We start from the raw sequence: 27908 nt of genomic DNA on the forward strand, positions 1-27908 counted from the left end.
CACAAATAAAATATCACCACGATTTCTTATACTTCTTTGTTTTCAGTTAAACCACATATTAGTGAGTGAAAAACAAGACAGTAATAAGACCCATAATGCCATGCTTTATAAAATTACCCCAACTCCCAGTATGTTTTAGAGATAGATAAGCAGACTGAATGCTAAATACTGACATCTTTTCTAGACCATTATTTGTAACTATATTTTTAAAATTTTGCTGATACTAGTAAGTTATCTTTACTAGATATTTACATGAAGTATGTTATTCTGAGTAGAAATTTAAATCCTTATTGTGAACACTCAGGTAAGGTTTTTAGTGATAACATTCAACTGTGGTCAGTTGCTTCCCAGGCCAGTATGACAACCTGTTGAGAATGAGGGTGTGCTTTTGCTTATAAGACAGGTATGCGCACTCGAGCTACAAACAAACCGATTGACCTAAGGCCCGAGGCCTCAGGTGGAGTTGGGCTGTGGATCCTGTCATTTCCCAGGAATTACATGAACTCAGTTACAAGTATGTGCGGACTAAAGTTCATGCACTTACCTCCCTTGTTTACTTGCTTTCTCCCCTCACTTGGCACTAATTTATTCTAAATTACGGGGGAGTGGCGGCTGCACAGAGCAGTAGCTGACCGTCAGAGGTGACAAGCAAGCTCGGCCAGGCCAGACCAGGGAGTTGTTCAGTTTAGGCCTGCTTAGCCGATCTCCTGCATTATTAGCATAACACCAGTGAGTCCAGCCGTGAGAAGTCCAGGGCAATTGTCAGACTTGAGATGACCCTCTGTTATAAAAACAAACAGATCAAATAAAACACTTGAGTGGTGTTTAGTGTGTTCCAGTTGCAAAGACAAAAAGTGGCTGAAGATTTCTCGCCAGGGGACAGCTCAGTCAGTGGAGGGCTTGCAATACAAGCGTGAGGACATGAATTCTCCCCTCGGGAGCCACGTGAAGAAGCTAGGCATGGTAGCAGACATTTAGGATCCTGGTGCTGGGGAGGCAGGGACTGAAAAGGCCCTGGAGTTGTCTCACCAGTTGCCAAAAAAAAAAAAAAAAAAAAAAAAGGCAGCAATTGACGAGGAATGGCACTTAAGGTGCTCTGAACTCCACGTGCATGCATGCAGTCATACATGTGTGTGATGTGTATGTGCACACACAAACACACACAACTTAAAAAAAAACAAACAAAGCTTTTCATTTAGAAGGAATTGGAAATGGCTCTAGCCTCCCCTCACTTTGTATACTCAGGTACCTGGATTGAGGTTACTAGCTAGATATGGATAAGAAGAAAGAAAGGAATGATAAGTGCAATTGTTTAGATCATCCGGGACCTTGATAAGGGAGGCAAAGCGATCATTTACCCACTTCCTGTCAGATGCACAATTAAAAAGTGTGCCTTCTGCATTTCGTCTCATAGTAAAGTAGGAGTTTTTCGGGACTGATTTTGAAACAAAGGGCAGGGGTACCAAGCAAACATACTTCAAATGTTTCCAGTGGTTCTCAACCTTCCTGAGGCTGCCACCCTTGAATACAGTTCCTCATTATTTCATTGCTACTTCTTAACTGTAATGTTGTAACTGTTAAGAATTGTAATGTAAATGACAGATATACAGGATATCTGGTATGTGACATTCCCCTCCCCCCCACACACAGGTTGAGAACCACTACTTATACTTTACATTCCATAAAGTGATGTGTGTGTGTGTGTGTGTGTGTGTGTGTTTACATTCCAGAGGAGGTTATCATCTACATTTTGTCTGTCTATAAAGGTACAGTGAGGAACACTTTAATGCAAAACAAAGCTGAACATACGTATGCTGTGATGTTGAAAAGTCGAATACAAACGTCTAAAAGTTGAAAGGTTTTCATAGTTTTTTCCCCGTTTTTCAAACTGAGAAAAAGGGCACTGAAACTATGACGCATAATATTTGATGTCACTTCTGGCCCCAAAGGAGTGAAATAAATATTCACATCTTGAAGCACACACTCACTTTTTATTGGGAAGAATAAAAAAAAAAAAAAGGATATTCTTTAGTGTTTTTGAAGAAAGGTTTTGGGCGTGGAGATAAATAAATTCTCTTTTTGAAGAATTTTTACTTTTTTACCTCACATGAGAAAGTTCCAGGGAAGCCCCTAGCTTTGACACCACAGAACTGGTTGTTGGGAACCTCATCATCTGTTGATAAACTGCTAAGACTAATCAGAAATAAGTGTTCTTTCTGTACATTCAGTGAGCAAATACAATGTTACAGACCCATGTCATTTTCCCTTCTCTCTTCATAGATTTATTTACTAATTCAGGTCTTTGAACCATTGTGGAAAACCCTCTGTCTAATCATCCCCTCTGTCTTTGGACCCTGTTTCAGGCAGGCCAGCCATGAGAGGGTACCTCGTGGCCATCTTCTTGAGTTCCGTCTTCCTCTATTATGTGCTACACTGTATCCTGTGGGGAATGAATGGCTATTGGTAAGTTTCAGTTTTCTTACTTTACTTGACTTTCAAACTAGTCTTCCGCTTATTTATCTAGAGAATCTTGCAGAGTTATTTTGTTGTGTTGTATTACGGTATTGTATCCACTGTTGTAACATGTTGGAGCTTGTCTAGCTTTTCAGGGTACACTGGGATTTTACTCTCGCTGTTTTCTGGTTTCCTAGGCTGTAGATTGTTTCTCTAACCATTGCAAACTGTTGAGTCGGTCTGAGGAGATGGCTCAGAGGGTCACGTGCTTGCTGCACATGTATGAGGACCTGGGTGTAGATTGCTGGAACCCGTGTGACTAACACTGGGGAGGAGGGATGGATTGGAAACAGGATGGGTGCTGGTGAAGGCCGGCCAAAATCAGCTTCAGCTCCAGGGTTAATGAGGGACTTTGTCTCGAGAGTCAAGGGGAAAGTGGGCAGCAGGACAAAAACGTCACACACACACACACATACATATACACACTCACACACACACATATACACACTCACACACACACATATACACACTCACACACATACATATACACACACACATATACTCACACACACATACATATACACATGCATATACACACTCACACACATACATATACACACTCACACACACATATACACACTCACACACATACATATACACACACATATACACACTCACACACATACATATACACACTCACACACACATACATATACACACTCACACACACACATATACACACTCACACACATACATATACACACACATATACACACTCACACACATACATATACACACTCACACACACACATATACACACTCACACACATACATATACACACACATATACACACTCACACATATACATATACACACACACACACATATACACACACACATACACACACATATACACACTCACACACATACACACATATACACACACACATACATATACACACATATACACACTCACACACACATACATACACACACACACATACAGACACACCCACACGCAAAGAGAGAGACAGACACACAGAGACACAGAGAGACAGAGACAGTGAAACAGAGAGACACAAAGATTTTTTTTTAAATTTTTATAATTAAAAAATTAAAAAAAAATTCATTTTACATACCAACCACAGATCCCCCTCTCATCTCTCCTCCTGTTCCCCCAACTCCAGCCTTTCCCCACCCCGGCCCACCCCTCATCCCTTTCTCTGAAAGGGTAAGTCTTCCCATGGGGGAACAGCAAAGGCTGGAACATTCAGTTGAGGCAGAGCCAAGCCCCTCCCCTCTGCATCACGGGTGAGCAAGGTGTCCCACCATAGGCAGTGGGATCCAGAAAACCAGCTCATGCACCAGGGATAGATTCTGATCACACTGCCAGGGCCCCTCAAACAGGCCCAGCTACACAACTGTTCATGTATGCAGAGGGTCTAGTCTGGTCCCATGCAGGTTCCACAGCTATTGGTCTAAAGTTCGTGAGTTCCTACAAGCTTGGTTCAGTTGTCTCTGTAGATTTCTCATTATGATCTTGCCCCCGCCTCCCCCTTTGGCTCATATAATCTTTCTTCCCTCCTGGAGCTTGGCCTGGTGCTTGCCTGTGGATTTCTGCATCTGCTTCCATCAGTTGCTGGATGAAGGCTCTATGATGACAATTAGGGTATTTACCAATCTGATTATCAAGGTTGGTCAGTTAGGCACCCTCTTCATTATTGCTAGTAGTCGAATCTGGTGTCATCCTTGTGGATTCCTGGGAATTTCCCTAGCACCAGGTTTCTCCCTTACCCTATGTCTCCCTCTATCAAGATATCTCTTTCAAAAAAAGATAGCTCTTTCATTGTTCGCCCACTCCATCCCTCCCCAACACGACCATCCTGTTCCCTCATGTTTTCATCTCCCATCCCCTTACCTTTATTGCCCCCCCCCCATCCCCAGTTTGCTCATGGAGATCTCCTGTTTCCCCTTCCCAAGGTGATCCATTCATCCCTACTAGGGCCCTCCTTGTTTCCTAGCTTCTCTGGAGTTCTGGGTTGTGGTCTGATTAGCTTTGGCTTAACATCTACCATACATACCATGTTTGCCTTTCTGAGTCTGGGTTACCTCACTTAGGATGATATTTTCTAGTTCCACCCATTTGTCTGCAAATTTCATGATGTCATTGTTTTTTTTTTTTAATGTCATTGTTTTTTTACTGCTGAGTAGTACTCTATTGTGTATATGTACCATATTTTCTTTATCCATTTTTGAGTTGAAGGGCATCTAAGTTGTTTCCAGGTTCTGGCTATTACAAATAATGCTGCTATGAACATAGTTGAGCAAGTGTTCTTATGGTATGATTGAGCATTCCTTGGGTATATGCCCAAGAATGGTATCATTGGGTCTTGAGGTAGATTAATTCCCAATTTTCTGAGAAGTTGCCATACTGACAGAGAGACACAGAGACACACAGAGAGATTTTTTAATTGAAGAAAAAAAAAACCCTTTTGGATAGCCCTATTTCTTTAAAAGGTATTTATTTTATTTTAAAGTGTGTGTGTATTTCTGTGTGATTATTTGCATGTGTGTGTGGATACCTGTAGAGGCCAAAAGACAGTGTCGGATCCCCTGTAGCTTAAGTTACAGGTGGTCATGAGTCATCCAACATGTGTGCTGGGAACTGACCTGAGGTCCTCTTCAAGAGCAGTATGAGCTCTCAGCCTCTAAGCCTCAATCCATTTCTTGTTGACTCTCCAGAAAAGCAATAGTATTGACTATTTTCAGGATATAACATTGTATATTTATACAGTAACTCATTTTCTTAAATTAATTAAGTGGTTCTTGGACTCAGCATCAGTCGAGTTTTAGGTTGTTACTACTAACAACCACATACCACAGTCAGTTCCTTTTGTTTAAAAACACAATATGTCTTTCAAAATAGCTTTTATATAAAGCACTTCTAAAACTTTAAGGCATAATTTTACTGCATAGAAAATGTATTAAGTGTGTTTTTCACACTTCCCATTTCAGTCCTTTGGCTGCAAATAAAATTTTGGTGTTCTTTAAATCCTAAATGGATGTCAGTACACAATTAAATCCAAATAGATCAGAACATAACTTCCCATCTTAGGCAATATTTTGTCAGTTTTTCAACAGAAGACCTTAGGTTGTTTCTAGCTAGATGAATAAGAATCCTATGTTTCCGTTTCTGCTCTTCCATCTCATCACTGAAAGATTATTGTAGTGCTTTTCATGGAAGAAAGTTGGGCAAATGCTACTGGAAGAAAACCTAACACCAGTCCAGTGGTTTGGACATACAGCTTTAGCCTTTGGACCTAAATTCTGGGCCAGAGAGCTTTGAAGTCTCATTCAATGAAGATCATCCCACAGGAGCCTCTCCCTTCATATCTGCCACCTTCTAATAATAAAAGAAATGAAGAAAAAGCAAAAAGGTTGCTATGCTACTATTTGTAGTAGGCAGGGTTCTCTAGAAGAATAGACCTCATAGAATGTAAATATATTATAAAAGGGGGTTTATTAGAATGGCTTCCATGATAGGGACTGGATAGTCCAACAGTGGCTGTCTGAACCCTGGAGAGAGGCTCAGGTCACAGTGGTGGTTCATCTTAAAAGGCTTTTGCTTCAGCAGTCCCTATCTTGTGATGAAGACCTGGAGGATTCCTTTAAAATTGTTGGGTTTTAGTTCACGATGGTGCACACTCACGTTATCTGTGACCTCCATGTACTGTCAGAAGACAGAAGAAATTGGAGTTTATATCAGTGAAGGACAGACGTACTCATAAGCAAAAGAGGTAGGCAAGCTACATTGTATTTTCCTCTGAACTTTTTCTGTCTGGGCTACCTACCAAAAGGTGCCATTCACTCTGGGCTAGGGTCTTTTCCTAATTAATTATTACTAGAAATGTCCTCAAGACCCACCCAAAGGCATGTCTCTTAGTTAATTCCAAATCTCATAAGATTAGATTATCTGCCATCTTAACTTCCTGTTTGTCACAAAGGAAATGATAAAGAAGATAATAAAAATATTTTGAATTCACTGCTGTCTTTTGTCACCAGAATTTGAAGAGGGTCCAAACTAAGCTAACATTACTCATCGACAGTACATGGAGGTCACAGATAATGTGAGTGTGCACCATGGTCTTGCTTCCTTTAAAACTCTTTAAGGGGAGCTGGGGTACCAAGTCCTTGCATAGCCTTTAGGGATGGACCTGACTGGGGCAGCGAGGGAATAAAGACAAGACAGACAGATGGACATATGGGTAGAAAATCTGGGATTGGTGGATGGTCTGGGCTGCCTGCCAGAGAAGCCTAGAACCCTGGAAACTCGGTGTGTTTAGTATGGACAGTTGAAATGAGAGGCCAAGTTATTGCACACAGCTGGAAAAGAGGACTGGGCTTATTGTATACAGCTGGAAAAGAAGGTAGGGCTTATGGTATACAGCTGGATCAAAGTGACAGGTTCAGCTAATGTGATAGGAGCAACTTTTTTTTTTTTTTTTTTTTTGTTGTTGTTGTTGTTTTTTGAGACAGGGTTTCTCTGTGTAGTTTTGGTGCCTGTCCTGGATCTCGCTCTGTAGCCCAGACTGGCCTTGAACTCACAGAGATCAAGCCTGGCTCTGCCTCCCAAATGCTGGGATTAAAGGCATGCGCCAGCACTGCCAGGCTTTTTTTGTTTGTTTTGTTTGTGTGCATAGACTATCAGCACTCAGAATCAGTCCCTAAAAATGCTTTGGTGTCCCTCTGAGCCTGAGGCTATGGGATCTTTGACATGGACACTCAGGACTTCATTCATTCAGGACTTCTCTCTTCCTTATACTGGGGAGACAATTAAAGGGGCAGGGGAGATGATTCGATTGGTAAATATTTTCCATACAGGCACAAAGACCTAGCTCCTGGATAAACAGCCAGGAGTGGTAGTACTCACTGGCCAGTGGGCCCAGCCTAATCTGTAGATCTCAGTTCTCGGTGAGAGACTCCGAGACAGCAGGGTAGATTGGCACCTAAGGAGAAACCACAGCCAAAGCGGTTCTCTGGCCTCCACAACCACTTGCAATACAACGCCACCGACAGGAGATGACTCGGCTAAGGCATTCGCCATGCAAGTATGAGGCCCAGAGTTTGGATCCCCAGAATGCATGGTGCGTGGGGGAGCTCGCCTCTTGTCCCAGCTTTGCAAGGCCAAGAGACAAAGATTCCCCAGAGCAAGCTGCTCTCAAGACTACCATGTTAATGATGAGCTCTGGGCTTAAGTAAGCAACTCTGCCTCAAAAGAGTAAGAGTGATCAAGGGATATGGTGATAATTTTGTTGTACTGTAATAAAACTTGGCTGAAGATCAGAGACAGAGCCAGCCACAGAGTTAGCCATAGAGGTCAGGCAGTGGTGGCACACACCTTTAATCCAATAGCAGTTGGAAGGCAGAGGCAGAGATCTGTCTGGATCTCTGTGAGTTCAAGGCCACCCTAAACTACGTGAGATTAATCCAAACTAAAAGAGAAACAGCCAGGCAGTGGTTGGCACACACCTTTAATCCCAGCACTTGAGATCTCCTGCCTTTGCTACCAGTATTTGGGAAGCACACTTGCCATTAATCCCCGCACTAGGAAGGTTGAGATAGGAAGTGATATGGCTGGGCAGAGAAAGGAATATAAGACGGGAGGAGACAGGAATTAGGCCCTTTTTGGCTGAGGATTCAGAGGCATTTAATCTAGGATTCATGGAGACAGGATCTTCTCTTTTTGGCTGAGGAGTGGGTGATGTGAGAAGTGGCTGTGGCTTGTTTCCGCTTATCTTTTAGCTTTCACCCTGATACCCGGCTCCAGGTTTTTATTATAAGACCATTTAGGATTCGTGCAACAAAGGAAGATTCTTAATATCAACCTTGGGCCTCCGCTCAGACATGCACACATGTGGGTGCATCTACACATATGTGATATACATACCACATATACACGTGAAAAACAAAGATGATTCTTTGTTTTCAAAACAACAAAGTTTATCTTCATACTATTCTAAAACAGCTGTTTATTTTCAGTCTTTGGGTTGCTTCTCAGTCTAAGTAGTCAAGTTCATCTTGCCCCTTGAATATAGCAGTGTTTATAGCCTGCTGTGCTTGTCTACCATATCCATGTGTGTCGTCCTTATGTGTAAACCAAGTGGCCCTTGCCATTGTACTATTCCCCAAAACTCTCACTTATGTCCTTATATCCCTTAGTTCAATAGCTTCCTAGTTCTAAGTATGGAGATTTTACACTTAAAAAGTGAAAGTTAGGGCTGGAGAGTTGGCTCAGTGGTTAAGAGGATTTCTTGCTGTTGCAAAGGACCTGGGTTCGATTCCCAGCATCTACATGGAAGCTCACCACCTCCTTGGGCACCAAGCATGAATGTGGTACACAGATGTACATGCAGGCAAAAGACTCATAAAATGGTAAAAATAAATATAAAAAAAAAATTAAGTTGGTTGTAGTGGCAATATACCTTTTATCCCAGCACTTGGGAGGCAGAGGCAGGCAGATCTTTGTGAGTTCCAGGCCAGCCTGGTCTACACAGCAAGTTCCAGGCCAGGCAGGACTACATAGAGAAACTGTCTCAAAACAACAACAACAAAAAACAAACAAACAAAAAAACAGAAAAAGAATTATACGTCTACAAAATGTCCAGTCTATTCAGATTGAGTCCTATTGATGATAGAAAAATACTGATTGTTATTACCTTTTCTTTTTCTCATTCAGTCACTTTATTTATTTATTTATTTATTTATTTATTTATTTATTTATTTATTTATTATTTTTTTGTTTTTGTTTTTTGAGACAGGGTTTCTCTGTGTAGCTTTGGAGCCTGTCCTGGAACTCGCTTTGTAGCCCAGGTGGCCTCAAACTCACAGAGATCCGCCTGCCTCTGCCTCCCAAGTGCTGGGATTAAAGGCGGGCGTCACCACCGGCCGGCCAGTCACTTAATTTTTAAAGCACCGGTTCTTCATATAATCCATCACCAACGAGTGAAGTGAAGCCATGTTTCTCTTCTGGCTGTTTCCTCCCCCCGCTCCCCCTCCCCGCTCCATTTCCTTTCTTGTTGTGTTTCACAAGACCCTCATTTAGGAACCACCTGAGCCAAGAACTGAGGACAGTGAGATACAGCTCTCAGTGGTGTGTCTTGTGACCCCTTCCCCCCCAGGCAGGGGTCTGTCCAGCTGCTCCGTCGGATGTTTGCACTAGGTGCTGTCACTATGCGGTCCCACCTAGGACTTGGGGATGCAAGCCATGTGCACTTGGTCGGTATGGCTTCGAAGGCCTTTGAGGATTTCTAAAACTAAAGTGTGATTTTGGCTTCCGCAGTGTGGACACCCTTCCCAGAGGTTCCTGGGACTCACTGCTCCCCCCAGTTCCTTAGGTGACCATGGCCTTTCCAAATGTCAGGGCTGTGTGTGTGTGTGTGTGTGTGTGTGTGTGTGTGTCTGTGTCTGTGTGTTTCTGTGTGTCTGTCTGTCTTTGTCCTCTGCCTCCAGACTGGTCAGCAGTGGAGCCCAGTGGGTTCCTGGTGTACTGTACACATTCCTCTTTGGGCAGGATTCCTAGCTCTGGCTTCTTACGTCCACTGTTTCTTTCTCCTAGGGTACCACTGGTGGATATGAAGAGTAAAACTATCAAGCCGTGTTCAAAAGCACCAGCTTTCGCATCTCTGCTGAGGTAAAAATAGACCAAAGAACGACCGCTGTGCAACATTTGCAGAATGTGGTTGTGGTCATTTTTTTTTTTAACACTGTTGGCCGTTCCGTGCAAACCTTGGTACTTGGTAGACGCTGCGTGTGTAAGGACGGGTGTAAGGAGCCTGAATAGCCTGCTGCTGTGCATCCAGCCAGAGCTCTGAGTAGTTTAAGGAAAGATACTGGAGCTGGTATTCGCTTAACTCAGGTGAGACTGGAGAGGCCTATTTGGATTTGATTAGAAAAACAGAGATGTGCCTTAGTTTCTCCCTCCTCCCCCTCTCAGAGAGGCTTTCATCCAGCGACTGACGGGAGCAGATGTACAATTATTTTTTATTAAAAATTTCCCCTCACTTTCACGTGTAGAATGCAAATGATTGATCTACATACAATGTGAATGGTGAGCGACCATTGTGGCTGCCAGAAATTTTAGTTTATTCTTCCATCTACAGATATTTCTTCTCCCTGTGTGCTCTGCCACTTTGATAGATAGCAAAAGCAGTGACAAACTCGTTTAGGCGTATTTAACTCTATAACACATTTTTTGAGACCCTCCTCCCCCAAGGTTATGGTATTCGTTCAAGACTGCTAAGTGAGCATCTAAGACTGCAGTTAAAGGGACATGGAGGCCCGTGTTTGTCACTTGTACAGTATTCTCCAAGGATGCTCCCTTGAGCATGCCATTTTCTGAGAGATGGATGAAAGCCAGGCAGCGTGAGGAAGTTCTGCTCTCGAACCCGGGTTGTGTGGAGGACTCCTGCCCTCAGAACCAGACCTCTATGTCGATTGCAAATTGATCATCTGTGGGCTGGTGGTCCCTCCCCAAGCAGGGGCTTCAGCTGCCCGTACTTACCATATAGCAGGCTTTTGTACCAGTCACAATTGCAGAGCTGCATTGTGATAAAATGCATTTTAATGTGACTATCATACTTATAACAGGTAAAAATAATACTTATTGAGGCACTTAATATGCCTGATATATTGTATCAAATAATTATTTCATTTGGAAAGTAAATGTCAGCTATGGATAGACGTTTGACTAGAAACATATGCTAGTTACTAGTCACCGTTACTGTCAATCACCCTGACCAGCTCTGAAGAAGAGAGCCAGCCCCTGCTGGAGCTTCATTCTCAGCCTTGGGTTCTCCAAGACGACAGGGAGGATCTTGAGTCATCTCCCCCAAGCTTGAACTGGTGTCCTGGTACTTCCCCCTTTCCAGTGTAGGTCCTGGACTTGGGGATCAACACTGATTTAGAGACAACTTTTGCAGGGTGGCTGGCCCTTACGGCTGCTGTCACTACCAGTGCCGGAGCTCAGACCTATATTTGGTCAGGGAATGCAAGCCTCTTACCTGTTTCCTTTAATGTCCATTTGTAATGCAGCTCTCAGGACCAGGATGAAGTTGAAGGCAGGTCACTCTCAGGCCATTGCTGTTTCCATTTGTCATGCAGCATTGGGAAATCCTGGCCTCACTCTGGTTTCCACCTGCACTTTTCAATATTAGCACAAAGCTGATGGAGTGAGATAGTGTCTGTGTGGGGTCTGCAGTAGAGCTTGGCAGCTCCTGCCCTGTAACTTCCAGTCTTTCTGGTGGGAAAAAATATCTTATTACTTTGAGACTTTTTCCCTCTCTTTAATAACACACGTAAGCACTTTCCCTACTTTATAATGGCCCTTTAAAATTGATTTGGAGTTAAAATTCATTCATGTACTTCTTAAATAGGTGTTAACTAACAACTGTGTTCTATGCTGGATACCACAATAGCTCTTCCTGTCTTTATCAGACATTCCAAGGAGAGGTGTGGGAGTCACCTGCACATCTTGAAACCCGAGCATGTGGCAAGCAGACAGATGTCCACAATTTTTGTTCTTGAGTAAAGCTTAATTTAATGACATTAGGGCAGAGTTGAATTCTCTAGCTACATTTAACTTTCAGTATATCTTTGTTTTTACAGTTGGTACAGTTTATGCATATGGCACTTTTAAATTTTGGAAGAGCTTAGCATCAGTACCAACATAACTTCCTGCCCATCACTTTGTCACTTAGAGTGTGATTTTGCTTATACTGTAACATAAATTTGGTTCCTGCACCTGAAAATTGCAAAGCTCTAACATTTAAGTATTGTCTTAAATTATTTTAGAAATATTTGTACCACCTGAGCCACCCCCTGCCGTAAGTTTCAGTTGTGATCGTAGATGTCTCAGAACACAGCAGACATTTGACAAGTCATGCTTCGTTATTTCCTCCCAGGTTTCCTCAGTTTTACCCATTTCTGTGTGCATCTGATTTTGCAAAGATTGCTTCCGCTTACGGTACCAATAACTTTGCTCTGCCCTATGGGATAAAGGCATCAGGTCAGTCATGCTGTTCTTATCCTGTTTTTTAATTTGAGTGATGTTTGTTGAGAGCCACATGTTTTTGTTCCCTAAGGGTTTCCAGGAGATATGATTTGGGGACAGGATCAAAAAAAAAAAGAAAATCAAAGTTTTAAACATAAATACTCTTTAGGAGGGAGTGTAGAGTCAAAAGTAGTAGGGTTTTTGTTTGTTTGTTTGTTTTGTTGTGTTGTGTTCTGGTGGTGGTACTGGGGAAAATGTCTGTCACAGTGGGTCTTAGCAGGGCTCACATGCCTAACTTTATTCCAGTTTGGAATTAGCAGGATAACCTTGAAGGGTAACTTCTGCCCTGTCCCTTCATTTCACCTTGTGTGTGTATGTGTGTGTGTTCATGTGTGCCTGGGTAGACACATGTGCATACGCATGTGAACATGCGAAGGTCAAAGACAACCTCAGATGTTGTTCGTGGTTTTTTTTTTTTTTTTTTGAGGCAGGGTCTTTCACTGGCCTGGAATGTTCCAAGTAGACTAGAGTGGACAAGTCAGTGAGCCCAGGGGTCTGTATCTCCTTCTTTCACAGACTCCCCTTTGCTATGTTTGCAAGCACAGACTACCATGTTATTTCTGTGCGTTTCAGGGATTGACCTAGGGTCACATACTTGTAAGCAAGTGCTTTACTAACTGAGACTTTCCCAATCTCATTCCCCCCCTTATTTATTTCATCAGCAAGGTCTAGATCCTTAATATTTTCATTTTACCGGTAGGTTTTTATTTTTGTTAAGTGGAGAGTGATTTATTCCACCTCTTAACAACACAGCAATCTTCCTGCTGCTCACTGAAAGCTTTTGGGGCTCATGTAGCTTAAAGGTGTAGATTTTAGGGAGGCTTTAAAAACCCAAGTGGTGCCTGTGATAATTTTGAAATATTTTACTTTTTCAGCTGATCCTGCTTTGAAATTTTCCATATATGTATGTGTGTGTGTATTTGCAGAAGGCTAGGATGTAGCTTAGTTGGTACAGTGCATTACATAAACCAAGTATTGTGGCCCGTACCTGTAATTCTGGCACTTAGGAGGTGGAGGCAGGGAGATCAGAAGTTTTAAGGCATCTTCAGGTACATAGAAAGTTGGAGGCTAACCTGGAATATATGAAATCCTCTCTCTCTCTCTCTCTCTCTCTCTCTCTCTCTCTCTCTCTCTCTCTCTCTGTGTGTGTGTGTGTGTGTGTGTGTGTGTATGAAAGATTTTGACTAATTGGTTTAAATTCACTGAGTTCTATTTTATGGTTCAGAATCATCTGATACTGCTAATTTTTATTACTATTTGTGATGCTTTTATATTGATCATCAGTCTTGGGAGATAACTGTAAAACATTTACTAATTTGAGTGTGCCTTTTGAGTATTGTGAGCAAACTGTAGGTGAGTTGTCAATTTTTCACTGGTCATCTCCAATGTTTCGATAGTGCTTAGAAAGAATTTACGAGTCAGGGAACTGGATGACTCATTGACTCTTAAGAAGGTCTGATTATCCATCTATTCATAATACCTTATTTGTTTTCCAGGGGAATATTTTCGAGTTGTCCTTTCAAAACTGAAGAGTTGTGATGTTTTTGATGAGCCTGACAAGTGAGTTTATTTCCTTCTCGCTGACTTTCAGCTTTATTTAAAGAAACTCAAAGTATTTGCCTCAAGAAATGCAAAGTGCATATAATCTGGACCATTCTACTGTGTGTGTGTGTGTGTGTGTGTGTGTGTGTGTGTGTGTGTGTGTGTTGCTAAAACTCCAGTAGTTATTTCTGATCTTATTCCAACGGAAATAAACAAACTCTGAAATTAATATAGAAGTTGCAGCACTGGCTGGCTCAGTTTTCAGAGTGTTTTAATGATGAGCAACAGGAGATCCCACCCATGGTATTTTTAACCCATATTCATCATCTCTAATTTGTTTGTACTAAAGGAAGAATTCTCTTGCACTGATAATCAGTACAGAGCCTCCACCCACGATGGTTTCCCACACCTTCTGTGCATATCCCAAGGGTTCCTGATAGCCTTTTCTCTCTCTCTCTCTCTCTTTTTTTTTCAGAGCTGAGGACCGAACCCAGGGCCTTGCGCTTGCTAGGCCATCGCTCTACCACTGAGCTAAACCCCCAACCCAGCCTTTTCTCTTTTTCTTGTTTAAAATGTTGACTGCTGGACTTTGGAAACAGTTCTGTTCCTTTTTGTTGAGAATTACATTTAAAGAAAGCAGACAGCTTACTTAGATATATGTTTTCTATCTATAAATGTAGTTTATTGTGTAGAAAATTTTCTTCCCAAGATAATCCATAGAAACCTCATTGCCAAAGTTGGATGTCTTGGTAGGTAGGCTTACTTTTACAAAGGGGGGCTTATATCAAAAAGTTTGAAGATACAATTTAGAATTTGGATTATGGGGCAGTATAAGAATGGAGATGGTCTTTGGAGATCAAACCTATACTTAAGAAGGAAAATGGTAGAATTCCTTCTTGTCCAAAAGTATAGTGGTGCTACATGAGGAATGTAGAAGGTGTAGTGGACAGTGAAGTGAATGTGGAGATAGAATTTATAGCACAGAGATGGGTGGGTGTGTTATATTTTATTGAGATTTGTCAGGTCTGTGGAAGACACAGATTATTGAAATGTGGAATATATATGGCATGTTGATTTATTGCCACTTGTTATAATTTGTAATTCAAAACTATGCCACCTCCTGATCAGTTTCAACTTTGGTTGCATATCAAGAGATTGGTGGGTTTTGTTGTTGTTTTTGTTTTTTGGTTTTGGAGATGGGGTTTCTCTGTGTAACCCTGCCTGTCCTGGAGCTTACTCTGTAGACCAGGCTGACCTCAGCTCACAGATCTGCCTGTCTCTGCCTCCTGAGCACTGGAATTAAAGGCATGTATCACCACTACCTAGCACATATCAAGAGCGTGCGTGTGTACACACACACACACACACACACACACACACACACACACACACATACACACAGACACCTCCCCCTCACATTTTATACAACTTTCATTTGTAGAGTTTTAATTTGTAAAGATGGTTGGCTTACATGCTGTAGGTCAACTTTTTCCTCTAATTTTCCAAGAGGTAAAAGTAAGGACAGACAGACAGACAGCTGGGAGATGGCAGAGCTAGGATGAGAACAGAATTAGCTGCAGCTCCAGTGCCTGGATGTCTGTGCAGAGAGGAAGAACTGACCCTGTAAGGGTTTCCAGCAGGGATCTGAAAACAGTTCTGTAAACGCAAACTGTCATATTCGAGTCTGTGAGTAGAAATTCCATTCTTGTCTCCTTTTGACGTCACTACTAGACTGGTTCAGCTGCTTTCCTAGGATATCCTCAGGCAAAGAGAGGTCTTCAGCTATGTGTCTGTCTGTTCTCTCTTTATGACTTGGTCTGGCTGTCCCCTCTGTTTCCTCTTCATTGCTACCAATGCTTCCACTTCCATCAGGCTATGGCTAATTCACCCTTGAACCTTTTCCCTTCATTTTATCCTCTTTCTCATTTTCAGAAAAAAAAATTGCATTTTTGTTGCTGTTTCAAGTGTAAATGTTTTAAGACTACATTAGTTTGGTTCAGATAACTTCATCAAGAGTACCTGACGCTTTGGTCAATTCCCCTGTGAAGGGGAAAATGTCAAATATTGGTTATAAGTTGGACACTTTCATCTAGCTCATGGATTTTTACATGCATGAAGTCTTCAGGGATATCCCAGTAATTCTGTGGTCACCAGGGCCAAGGCTTCTTTGGACGCTACTGTTCTTCAGTACATGGCTTCTTCCTTAGGGTCCAAAATGAAAGTTGGCGTTCAACCCTGTTGGGGGAATATTATTTTAAGGTGTGTTACTTTGTTTATGTTGCATTTGTTTAACTCTGTGAAGAAGTTCTGTTACTGTGCCTGTGTAAAATACCTGATGGTCTAAAAAAGAACTGGATGGGCAATAGCAAGGCAGGAGAAAGGATAGGCAGGGCTTTCAGGCAAAGGGAATATATAGAAGGAGAAATCTGGGAGGAAAGAGATCTAGCAGCCAGAGGAGGAGGACTCCAGGGGCCCAGCCACACAGGAAGCCAAGGAATAAGAGTAAGAGTTACAGAAGTAAGAGAACAGGAAAAGCCCAGAGGCAAAAGGTAGATGGAATAAGTTAAGGAAAAGCTGGCAAGAAACTAAGCCAAGCTAAGGCTGGGCATTCATAATTAAGAATAAGCCTCCATGTGTGATTTATTTGGTAGCTGGGTGGTGGTCCCCCCCAAAAAAAGGAGCAAGAACCTTCAATAATACAACCCATCATGTCTTCATTCCTGTCAGAAGAGAGGAGGAATGGGAGAAGGGCATGTACCATCCCATGGTGCTTGCCTTCTTCCTTATGGCCCTTCTGTGTGGCTCTCAAGAAGCCACAGAGATTTCTTCATTGTACCTAGTGATGAGCTAGAGCCAGGGGTGCCAACATGGGAGAGCTATATCTCTTGCCAGCTCCAAATTTAGCAGCCTCAGCTGGAGGCTTGCCGTCTGCCGGGGAGCCAGTATCTTGATCATGGGAACTGGCAAGTCTCACAGGCTGGAGCTTCTCAGGCTCTCTCTCCTTCCCTCAGAATAGACCATTAAACATGTACTGGCAACCGCTGATGACATCCCATGGGTGAACTCAGGCACTGGCCATGTCTGGCTAGAAAGGTGATGGGAGATGTTGCCTGTTGTCTAGGTCATTGTGTGCCCACCTTTTAAAAACCGCAAGTCCCAGGGCTGGCACGATGGCCACATCTCCAGTGCCCATAGAGTGAAAAGAGAGAACAGAGTGTGCTCTCTCACACTAAGTAAACAAAATGTGATTAAAAAAAAAATGTATGACCTGTTTTTTTAAGGGTGGAAGGAAGCATGGTGATAGAAGCTTTCTCCGTCACTTCCTTGGTCCACAGGTGTTTCTGGGCCATGGAGGATTCTGAAGTCAACTGGGCTAAATAGGGCAGCCACACCTCCCCATGCTGCTCCTGTGCTTTCTCGCAGATAGAGGCTTTTCTCTGTTCACTTAAGCCCAGCGAGCATCGCTTCCACGCCCAGTGAACTTCGCTAAAGATGGGCATTACAAGGAAAGTGCAAGGAACCCTTAAAACAAGCCCATGTTCTAAGTTGATGACTTCCTGGTTGTCCATGTTGCTCCCTTGCTCTAGCCTGGTCCTGGCCCCAGGGATACTGCAATCTCTCCCCAGTCAGGAGCCACAGAAGGAAGCCTTGGAATGCAGAACTGCAGCTCTCACTTAAAATGCACCCACTCGCTCCCCACCCCCACCCACCAGATGCTTTAGTCCTGCAGCCTAGGTAGTTATACAGTAACTCCATTTAAATAGCTTACTAAGGGAAACACCTGTGTTGAGTCAGTTGGCAGCTAAATGGGTGATGGGCTGTAAAAGCTGTCTAGATGCTCACTGAAGCAGAACCCATTATGTCAGCTCAACCGAACTGGGTTGGATTGGTTACCGAGGAGGGGAGGCAGAGCAGGAGCCCGTCAGGAGAGTTGAAAAGAACAGAAGCTATAAAGTTGACAAGAAAAGGACACTGTGTGAACTGTGAAGGTCTGCATCCTGCTGAGCTAAGGATTGTTTACCTCGAAGCCTGGGGGAGGGTGGAGGGAGCCGAGAGGGCAGAGGAAGCTGTGATCAACAGATGGGTCATTTGTGGGAAAAGCACGGGGCAACCACTACCTGTTTTCTATCATCTCTAAACAGATGCTGAGAAAAGATACGGAAGCTGGGGCTCCCCGGGCTGGAGGAAAGGGCCCCTGTCCAAAAAATAAAAAATAAAAATAAAAAACATGAAAGATGTTAGTGGTTTCTGTACTTCATACAAACTGAAATGAGAGAGGTCAGATCACCAAACCAAGTTCCTAGAGGCACTAGGGGAGCATGAGTACAGAACCTGGCTTCCATCCCTAATTGCACATTATTTTAGGGTTTGCCTGCAAGGACTACAGATGCTGACTGAACATGCATTATCACTCATGGGTAGTTTCCGATCTGCACGTTTGTGGTTCCTATAGGGTACCAGCCTATGGCTTCACTGAGCGTAAAGTGTACAACCCCAGGGGATGCCAGTTTACACCCGTAGTTGTCTGAATGAAGCTTCCTAAATTGAGACTGTGTGTAGTCTCAGCATCTTTATGGTGTGTCTCTGGTTGAGGGGCTGAATAGAGGCTCAGTGGTGTTAGGGATCCAAGGTGGACTCTCTGTGGCTCTTTTCTCCTTAGGTACAAGATGGCTGCCTCAGCTCTAACCTGCCATCCAGTGTCAGTGTCTAAGTTGAAAGGAGGGGGCAGGTGAAAAATAATGTTTTACTTACACTATTCTCTTTCTAGGGGCAGAATCTTTTCTGAAAGCAGCTGACAGACTCCCCTACTATCTGATTGGTTGTGTGGGGTGAGTCACGTGGTTGCCACTAGACCAATCAGTGTCAGGGATAATAGCTCACCATTGTGGGCTTACAAAAGCAGGCTTCTGGGTTATTGAGAACATGGCCAGTAGGATTTGCCATAGATTCTCACACTGAAGATAGAGCGACGTGTTTTAATGTTTTTGCATGTTACCAATCTAAAAGCACTCAGTAAAAAAGACATATCATGGGTGGTTTGTAACAGTAGCTGCAGTTTACTTTCTGTGTTTTGTGTGGGGTAGTGACTCCGCACAGGAGTGACTCTTGGTTTTGCCCTTCATCTGGGGGAAGTGAATCTTAGCCCTACTTCCTCAGCAGCTGTTCAGGTTTGTCTTTAACAAGCTCAGACACTCTGCAGTTATTTTGATTGTGTAGGTAAGACTCTTGGTGGGGGGGGGATCTGTTTATTTCCTGACTTTTTTTCCAGGGTAGAGTAACAGAAACCTGCTTCTCCAGACACTTTAGGAAAATAACCTCCACACACTTAATGAGAACCAAACTGATTTTGAAGATACCTATAAATGAGTTAAGTGGGTTCAGTTAGAATGATAGGCAAGAAACATTCTTTCTTCTAGGGACTCAAAATTCACTGCAGCTGTTTGTATGGGAAGATGGGGTTAAGTAAACATAATGAGCCGGGTGGTGGTGGTGCACTCATTTAATCCCAAAATACTCGGAAGGTAGAGGCAGGCAGATTTCTATGTGTTTGAGGCCATCCTGGTCAATGAAGTGAGTTCCAGGACAGCCAAGGCTACACAGAGAAACCCTGCTTCGAAAAACAAACAGACAAAAAGTAAACATGGTGAAGTTACAGTCACCAGAGGATTCTGGGAATCATTTCTCAGATCTAAGGTGTCAGGGCAGACAGAGTCCAAGGTGCAGTACATCATGAAGAGTGGAAAGCATCGGTTCCTTTATGGAACATGAGAATCTGGGGGTTGGACATTTAGCTCAGTGGTAGAGCGCCTGCCTAGCAAGCGCAAGGCCCTGGGTTCGGTCCTCAGCTCTGGGAAAAAGAAAAAAAAAAAAAAAAACGAATCTGTTTGGGAGAAGTGAATTCTGAGATGAGTGATTCAGACAGTTTGAACCATTCTGTACCTGCCAGAAATGCAGCGAAGCTGTGGATAAGACACCGCTGGAAAAGGGCCATGCTAGGACCGCCCCCAATACCCTGTAGCCAATGTACGTTCAGAATAGTAAGTGGGTCTCTGTGGCTGTCCTTTCCTCTGAGGAAAGATGGGATCTCAGTGACAGGGTTTCCCCCGGAAGGCCTGGAGAACTTTTCCCCCTGTAAAGGCCTTTCTTCCCCTGTACCCCGGAAAGCCGACAAAGAAGGAAACAGAAATGGAGTCCCTCTAAGCGTTTGACACTGTGATGAGCAGAAACTGTACTTTGTGGAGAGCTCGTTATAGAGGACCCCGTGGAAGAGATCTGCCTGAACCCTGTGTCCTCTGTTCTCATGGCTGACAGTAAGGTCTGCGGGAGGTCCAGGATTCACACTTTGAGGGGAGTCAGTGACATGGCATGACCCATGGTGGCTGTCTTTAATCTTTAGGTCATGAGGCCACATACAACCTAGTCTGACAAGGAGGTACCCTCTAGGAATCCTACGATCCAGACTGTCAGTGCATTGCAGCATGATGGCACCAGCCCAGTTTGGGACTGAGCCCAGTTACCCTCTTTCAGGAATCAACTTCAGAGGTAGAGCTTATGAGCCAGGAATCCTTTGTTGAAACCCCAGGTAAAGTCCCAGGGGACATGCCGGCAGCCTTCACTCCCAACAGCCCCTTGCTCTTGGGCAATTGGTATAGTCAAGCCTGTTGTCCAATATCAGATAGGGGCTACAGGCCAGGATAAAAGCTGAGGTTACTCCCTGGACCCAGGGAAAAGCAGTTCCTTCCTGGGTAGAAGAATTGAAAGTGCCTTTCAGTCTTCAGTGGAGGCTGAGGGGTTAGACTGATAATTAGTGATACTCCCCTCTGGTCTCCATTGAGGCTGTCTCGTGGAAACAGCTGTCATTTCTAACCTGTCTGTTCTGAGCTACCCCCTCTCGGTGCCCAGGCTTGCTCAAGGCTTCCGGTGGGGAGGTGGGGGGTGGGGGGTGGTGGAGCCAGCTTCAGCAGGGTCAGCCTGGGAAAGAACTGAACCCCCGAGTTTCAGGAGTGGGAATTGCTGCATTTATGGGATAGATCTCCCGAGGAGAATAGCTATAATACTCTGAAAGGAGGGTATCTTCCCTCCAGCAGTGAGGAACAAGGAGCTTTGATGAGCTGGGCTTCCTTTCCTGCAGTTCATATTGACGTTATACTTGTTCATAAAGGAGAGACAGGTTTCCCTCCCTCCCTCCCTCCTTCCCTTAATGCATGAACTACTACTTTATTATTTTTTCAGCACAATATTTTTTATATTTGGAAATTTCACATAATTTCCAGATCGCATTCACTTCCTAGACAGGTGATTTTCTTAAAATATGCAGGCCTAAAAAGACACCTCCAGAACACACTGTATCATGTATCCATCATTCAAAGGTTTGCAGGCACATTTTTTTATTCGACAATGCCCCGTCGTTCGGCCCCCAAATTCCTGACACCTACAAAACTGTTGCTTCTTGTTCCTACCTGGTGAAGTAGACACTGACGCCATCAGAGCTGATGCCCACTGAGAGCTCAGGGCCCCCGGTTAAAGTGTGTTAAAAGTGTTTTGGGGAGCGGGGCTGGTGAGATGGCTTAGTGGGTAAAGGTGCCCACTGCCAGGTGTGGTGCCCTGTGTTCAGTCGTCAGCACCCACATGATGGAAAGGGAGGACCAGTTCCCATGCACTGTCCTCTCCTCACCACATCCGTGCTTGCCTACACGCATGAGAGAGAGAGAGAGAGAGAGAGAGAGAGAGAGAGAGAGAGAGAGAGAGAGAGGGAGTTAAAATGGGTAAGGAACTTTATATTTTTAGAAGTGCTTTGGTAATATCAGTGTTAAAACATGACATAATTTATTGAAATATGAGACTCTGTAAAAAAGGGTAAACTTGATTACAGGGTGCATTCGTCATCTCTTAACCCAATCTGGTTTGTTAAAAATGTTTCCCCACTCCTACATTCTCCGGGTTTAAATATTACACAGCATTTGAACAGTTTTGCTGCACATTAAGTTTTTAAAAGTCGTAGAGTTTTGGGGCTGACTGTTCTGCTGCTTGCTTGAGGATCAGGTTTGCCTTCAGACGTCCCCTGCTGCGAGGACTCCGAAGGAGCCCTTCACAGACTCCTCTTCTGTAGCCACATCATTAGGGATCTGTCATTTCTCAGGCCTAGTGGACGACGGTCACAGCAAGAAAACCCCAAGCCAGGGTCACGTGAGCCGAGGGCCAATGCTGTGCCACCCCAGGGTTTGACTCTGTCCTGGAAGTCCCCTCTGTGCTCTATTTAAAGCTTTTCCGAAGCACAGTGAACACTGTTTGGGTGAAACTCCTGTGGGCAGTCAACGCCTGAGCCAGGCAGGGTGCAGAAGGCTGCCCCTCCCCCTCCCACATTCCAAACTGGCCATTCCCACATTTATATGATGCAAGAGAAAACCAGGGAGTGGAAAAGGAGTGGGGAACACTGGTTTCAAATGTAGACAGCGATATAATGGGAGCTAGGCTAGTTACCTGCAAGCCTATGCCCATGGAACACCTTGGAACTCTGAAAGTTCGGAACCAAATACTAGTCCTACCTCTTTGGAGTTTGGACTTTGAATGATACATTTTCCCCCAAAATTTATTCCTTCTTTTGTGTATCAGGCTTCTCTCTCTAAACTGGTGATTTTAAGGATCGCAGGAGAGAATGTACATGTGCATGAGCTGCTAAGCTTGATGTCAACCATGATGGTATACTTTCCCCAACAGCATTATGTTTCCTAAATCTCCGGACCTCAGGCACAGTTGGTTATTTTTCTACTTGGATGACAAGGGAAATTTCACTTAGTTCCTGAAAGCAGGAACAGGTTCTTGGAGTCACTCCATATCATAAATGTGATTTCTCAGTCTCACACTTGTCTGTTTGCTCAACAGTGTGCCCTGTAAGAGGTGTGTGGTGGTTGGTAATGGAGGAGTATTGAAGAATAAGACATTAGGAGAAAAAATCGACTCCTATGACGTAATAATAAGGTAAATGTATCTCCTATTTGCTAACCTAGAATTGCTTGAAAAGAATGATTTCCCACTCTAGCACAGCTGAGTTTTAAAAATGACTGTTTATGCACCTGATTGTACAGCCTTGGTTGCTGACTACAGTAAACCAGATTTCAAATCACTGATTTAGCAAATATTTAATAAGTCCACTTAATATGCCAGAGACAAACCTAGCCACAGGAAAGATCATAGCATGATAAGAATGTTCATGTTCTTGTGATGTTCACATTCTAAAGAAAGGGGGAAAAACAGTATATGTATAAGAAGATAGCCTAAGTTTAATACAGACAAATAAGAGATGATAAACAATTATCAAGTAACTACTTGGGAAAGGGTGACCACTTGGAGGAGAAATTTAAGCTACACCAAAGGACCCCTAGAGGACTAGCTATATGAAGACAGTAGAGGAGCAGTCCAGACAGAGGATGTGTTTTCAGGTCCTTAGGAAGCTTTGATCCTGAGTTTGTGAGGAGCAGCAGATAACCCAAGCTTATAGAGTGGTCTACCCAGAAACCGAGGAGGTGGGCAAAGAACAGACCATGCAGGACCTTTAAGATTAGACAATTGCATGTTAACTTTAAGTCCATTAGGAGCTTTTGAAGCCTTTTAGATAGCAACTTTAGGAGATATGGTTGTGTCTTGAAAGCTTTCTGGCTGCAGCAGACAATGGACAAGGCAGGGTATGAAGCATCAGGAGAAGTTGCTGTATTCAGGCCGTGGATGCCTGGGCAGAACTGTCATGGAAGAGAAGGAAAGAGGGCAGACTGGAACTAGATTATGGAAAAAGGGGTATCAGGATCTGACCAGATGAAGTACTGCAAATAAAGGAAGCCAGGGCGCCTCTGGCTGTTTTCAACTCCCTTGATTGGCTGGAAAATTTAGCAAGTTTGGAAGACAGGTTTAGGCTGAGGTTCAGAAGAAAATAAAAATTTCTGTATGACTGTTATCTTTGAGATATGTGGCAGGTAAGTGGACAGTCAGTCACATGAAGAGGTTAAACTTTTCAATAGTGAGTGGTCTATGAGCAATATTTAATCAAGGGCTTGGAGTGACCCTTTAATACAATTCTTCATGTTGTGATGACCCCCAACCATAAACTTATTGAGTTGCTACTTTATAACTGCAATTTTGCTACTGTTATGAATCGTAATAAATATCTGATATGCAGGCCATCTCATATACAACCCCTGTGAAAGGGTTGTCCGACCCACGGGTTGCGAACCATTGCCCTCAAGAGAGATGGAGAGACATGTGAGGGCCTGGCACTGAAGTTTGGGGCTCTTAAGACTTAGAGGTTGAACAACAAAAAAATAAATAAATAAAGGGAGTCACCTGTCAGTGAGGCATGAAGAAAACAAGGCGACCCCGGTTGCCAACAAGAGTGCTAAGTGTTTTAGAAGAGGGATCGGCTGGGTCCAACTCCGATGGAAAGTTGTGCAAGGGCAGAAGGGGGGGCAGCTGGACTCTCAGCCCGACAGTCACTGTCACCCTTGACAAAAGCTTTAGGCAGGATATGGCAAGAAGCCCAACCGGAGTGAACAGAGGAAAGAATGACAGAGAAGAGAGGGAAACCAGTGTAGTCAGCTATTGAGAAACGTTCTGAGCGGGTGACAGCGAGCGGGGCCTAGGAGGTGGCTTCAGGATCTAAGGAGGCCTGTAGCCCAAGTAGTTGAAATGGATAGTCAGCCTGGTAGGATAAGAAGAAGAGGCCATGGGGTCAAGAGTTCAAGGGTGATTCATTTTTTGTAATGGAAAGGAGACCCATGTAACTGTGGTTACAGCTACCAGGAGTCTCTGATACGCAGTGTAGGGGAATAGCTTTCCTGTCTCTCGTGTCTGAATGGAAGGGGAGGGAAGGTTGTTATCTGGCTAATATTCTCTCTCCCTCCCTCTCCCTTTCCATCTTTGTCCCCCAAAGCCACCCCCTCCCCCCCCCTCTCTCTTTCCATCTTTGTCCCCCAAAGCCACCCCCTCCCCCCCCCGTGTGTGTGTGTGTGTGTGTGTGTGTGTGTGTGTGTGTGTGTGTGTGTGTGTGTTAGCTTTAAGCAGCCATCGTACTAGGACACTGTGGCCACACTGAGAAGACCTTGCAGTGTGCCCTGAGGCTGCTTGGGTTACAAGCTGAGTTCTGCATCACAAAGTCATCTTCCTTTCTGTTTATTACCCATTTTTGAAGAATCTGTGGTAATTTATAAAACAATTGGATTTATCCATTTTCCCACTAACAGATGTTTAACTGATAAGTTTTTAGAACCTCAGCAAGTCTTTGTAGGGAAACACCATGGGTCCATTTTGAAAGCCACTGCAGGTGTCTTGTACCACACAGAGTTGGTAGCAAAAGGGTAGAACAGTATTTATCCTCCTAAGGTACATTGTTTTGGAAACAAAACATTCCATTTTCATAGAATGCCTTTATATTGTACGTATAAACAGTGATTATCTAACGCTGGCCTTGAACATACACTAATACAACATTAGATCTTTTTAGTGTTTATAGTTCAATAGCAAAAGGCCTTTGTCTAATTGTGCTGAGTGTGATATAGTTTTTATGTAGCTATTTAATTTCAGAATATTTTTTTAAAAAGGGATTTACTTTTATGTGTGTTTGCCTGTGTCTATGTAAGTACAGTGTGTGTGTGTGTGTGTGTGTGTGTGTGTGTGTGTGTGTGTGTGTGTGTGTGTTGCCTGCAGAGACCAGAATAGGACACCAGATTCCCTATTGGATTTAGCGATGGTTGTGAGTCAGCATGTGGGTGCTGGGAACTGAACTTAGGTCCTCTGAAGAACAACAAATGCTCTTAACCACTGAGCCAATGGGTCTTCACCCTAACTTAAACGTGATTCTTCATGCCTTATCAGTCATGCTTTTGAATTGAATAACCTGTAGGCACATAACTTTCTCAGGGATTCAATGCCATTAGTTGTGAATCCAAGGTGGGTTTGTATGGCTATCCACCAAGTTCTCTTCTAACTATAGTGATTATTATATTGCAATAATTAGTAGGTATAGTGTTACTAACTATGGTGATTCTGTGGTTTTGTGGTCTCATTACTTTTAGTCCTGTGCAGTTTCTGAATACAGATGACCATCTCATAAAAAGTAATAGTTTCCCTGGTCAGTACTATAAAATAGTAATCAACTGTCTTGGTGCTTCTGAGTACAGGAATAATGGCTGATGCCCATTCATTTCTGAAGCTTCAGAACCTGACGAACATGGCTCATACTCCTCTCATCCTGTCCATACTGTCTTACTACCCACAGAATGAATAATGGTCCTGTTTTAGGACATGAAGAGGATGTTGGGAGAAGGACGACCTTCAGGCTTTTTTATCCAGAGTCTGTCTTTTCAGACCCCACTCACAACGATCCCAATACTACAGCGGTTCTCATCGTCTTTAAACCACATGATTTAAGGTGGCTCTTGGAAGTGATGATTGGTCGCAACGTCGTAAGTTGGCAAAAGCTATTTTGGTTCAGATTACTTTCAGTATGCCGCCACTCCCCCAAAGTAAAATACATTCACAACATCCCATTCTCTGTGTCCTTTATTTCAGAACACTAATGGTTTTTGGAAGAAGCCAGCCTTAAACTTGATCTATAAAAGCCACCAAATCAGAATATTAGATCCATACATTATCAGAGAAGCAGCTTATCAGCTGCTTCATTTTCCCACAGTGTTTCCCAAAGGTCAGGTATGTATGTATCATCACGTAGTTTCAAACTAAAGATCTAGCTAAGGGACAGAGGGACATTAGAGCTTTCAGAAACTGCTAAGAACCATGGTTCAGATGGTATTTTCTTAGAACTATAGCTGTGCTCAGAAATTAGACACCAAATGGATATTATCTGATGTTTTACAGGTTGCAAAAAAGAAAAAAAAAATGACCATAAGTGAGAAGTGTGTTTTGGGTTTCTTTTGTGTTTGTATGGTCTTCATAGACTCTTTTTCTGAAGGCTAATTTATTTCTTACAACCCCGTCTTCAGTGTTGTGCCACGAGGCCAGCATGACTCATGGACTGCTCAACAGCCCTGTGTGCAGAATAGCTTCAAGACAAGGATGTAGCTTTTCAAGTAAAAAGAACTGTCTCGAGCACTCTGTTAGTCAACTTCATGCTACACAAAATAGCAGAGGCATACCATTTAGGAAGAAGAGACTCTTAGCTCAGTGTTAGAAAGCCCCACATACGCTGGGGTAGCACACCACTGTGGGACTGTGTTAGAGTGCTCACATCTCAAAGGCTGCAAAGAGGGATAAAACATGTTGATCAGGAGGCCATGGTGAACTGAGTATCCTGACATTATGTTGATATTCTCAATTCTCCGGAGGCTTTGCCTTTTCCATAGGAGCTGGGTTCATGATGTTTTGCTCCAACAACCCCAGCAGGATACTCCTCAATCCACAGCTGCCCTCTGAGCTAAAACTACAGCTATAGTTTATTTTAGAGGCTTTCCAAGATACCAGTGATAGCATATGTCCTTTTTAGAGTAATGTTTACTTTGGGGGTTTGAGTCTTAGAACACAATGATGGCTTAACTATTTATCTTTTTAATGTTTAGAAATCCACTTTCATCAGACTAGGTATGTCTGGAAGAATGTAGCTTATTTGTATTTTTAAGTTTCTGATTTCTTTTTAGAAACCCAAACACCCTACGACAGGAATTATTGCCATCACACTTGCATTTCACATATGCAGTGAAATTCACCTCGCTGGTTTTAAGTACAGCTTTTACAACCCAAATAGTCCTTTACACTACTATGGAAATGCCACTATGTCTTTGATGAGTAAGGTAATCTATCT

At 43.3% G+C, this 27908-nt stretch overlaps 1 protein-coding gene across 4 annotated transcripts in view; it reads left to right on the forward strand.

Moving 5' to 3' along the window:
• The window catches only part of St3gal6 (ST3 beta-galactoside alpha-2,3-sialyltransferase 6), a 44669-nt gene that overhangs the window by 13507 nt on the left and 3254 nt on the right, over nucleotides 1–27908 (forward strand). For 2 of the 4 annotated variants that reach the window (XM_028867540.2, XM_028867539.2), the window contains exons 2-9: nucleotides 2364–2463; nucleotides 10070–10144; nucleotides 12414–12517; nucleotides 14059–14122; nucleotides 22988–23083; nucleotides 26370–26556; nucleotides 26663–26800; nucleotides 27745–27897. In XM_028867540.2, the coding sequence (XP_028723373.1) occupies nucleotides 2375–2463; nucleotides 10070–10144; nucleotides 12414–12517; nucleotides 14059–14122; nucleotides 22988–23083; nucleotides 26370–26556; nucleotides 26663–26800; nucleotides 27745–27897 (906 nt within the window). In that variant the 5' untranslated portion in view covers nucleotides 2364–2374. Of the gene's footprint in view, nucleotides 1–2363; nucleotides 2464–10069; nucleotides 10145–12413; nucleotides 12518–14058; nucleotides 14123–18872; nucleotides 18934–22987; nucleotides 23084–26369; nucleotides 26557–26662; nucleotides 26801–27744; nucleotides 27898–27908 lie in introns of those variants that run through there. The other 2 variants (XM_028867541.2, XM_037209671.1) reach the window with 2 other exon arrangements.

This window comes from Peromyscus leucopus, chromosome 12 (assembly GCF_004664715.2).
Source record: "Peromyscus leucopus breed LL Stock chromosome 12, UCI_PerLeu_2.1, whole genome shotgun sequence".
Classification (NCBI taxonomy): domain Eukaryota; kingdom Metazoa; phylum Chordata; class Mammalia; order Rodentia; family Cricetidae; genus Peromyscus; species Peromyscus leucopus.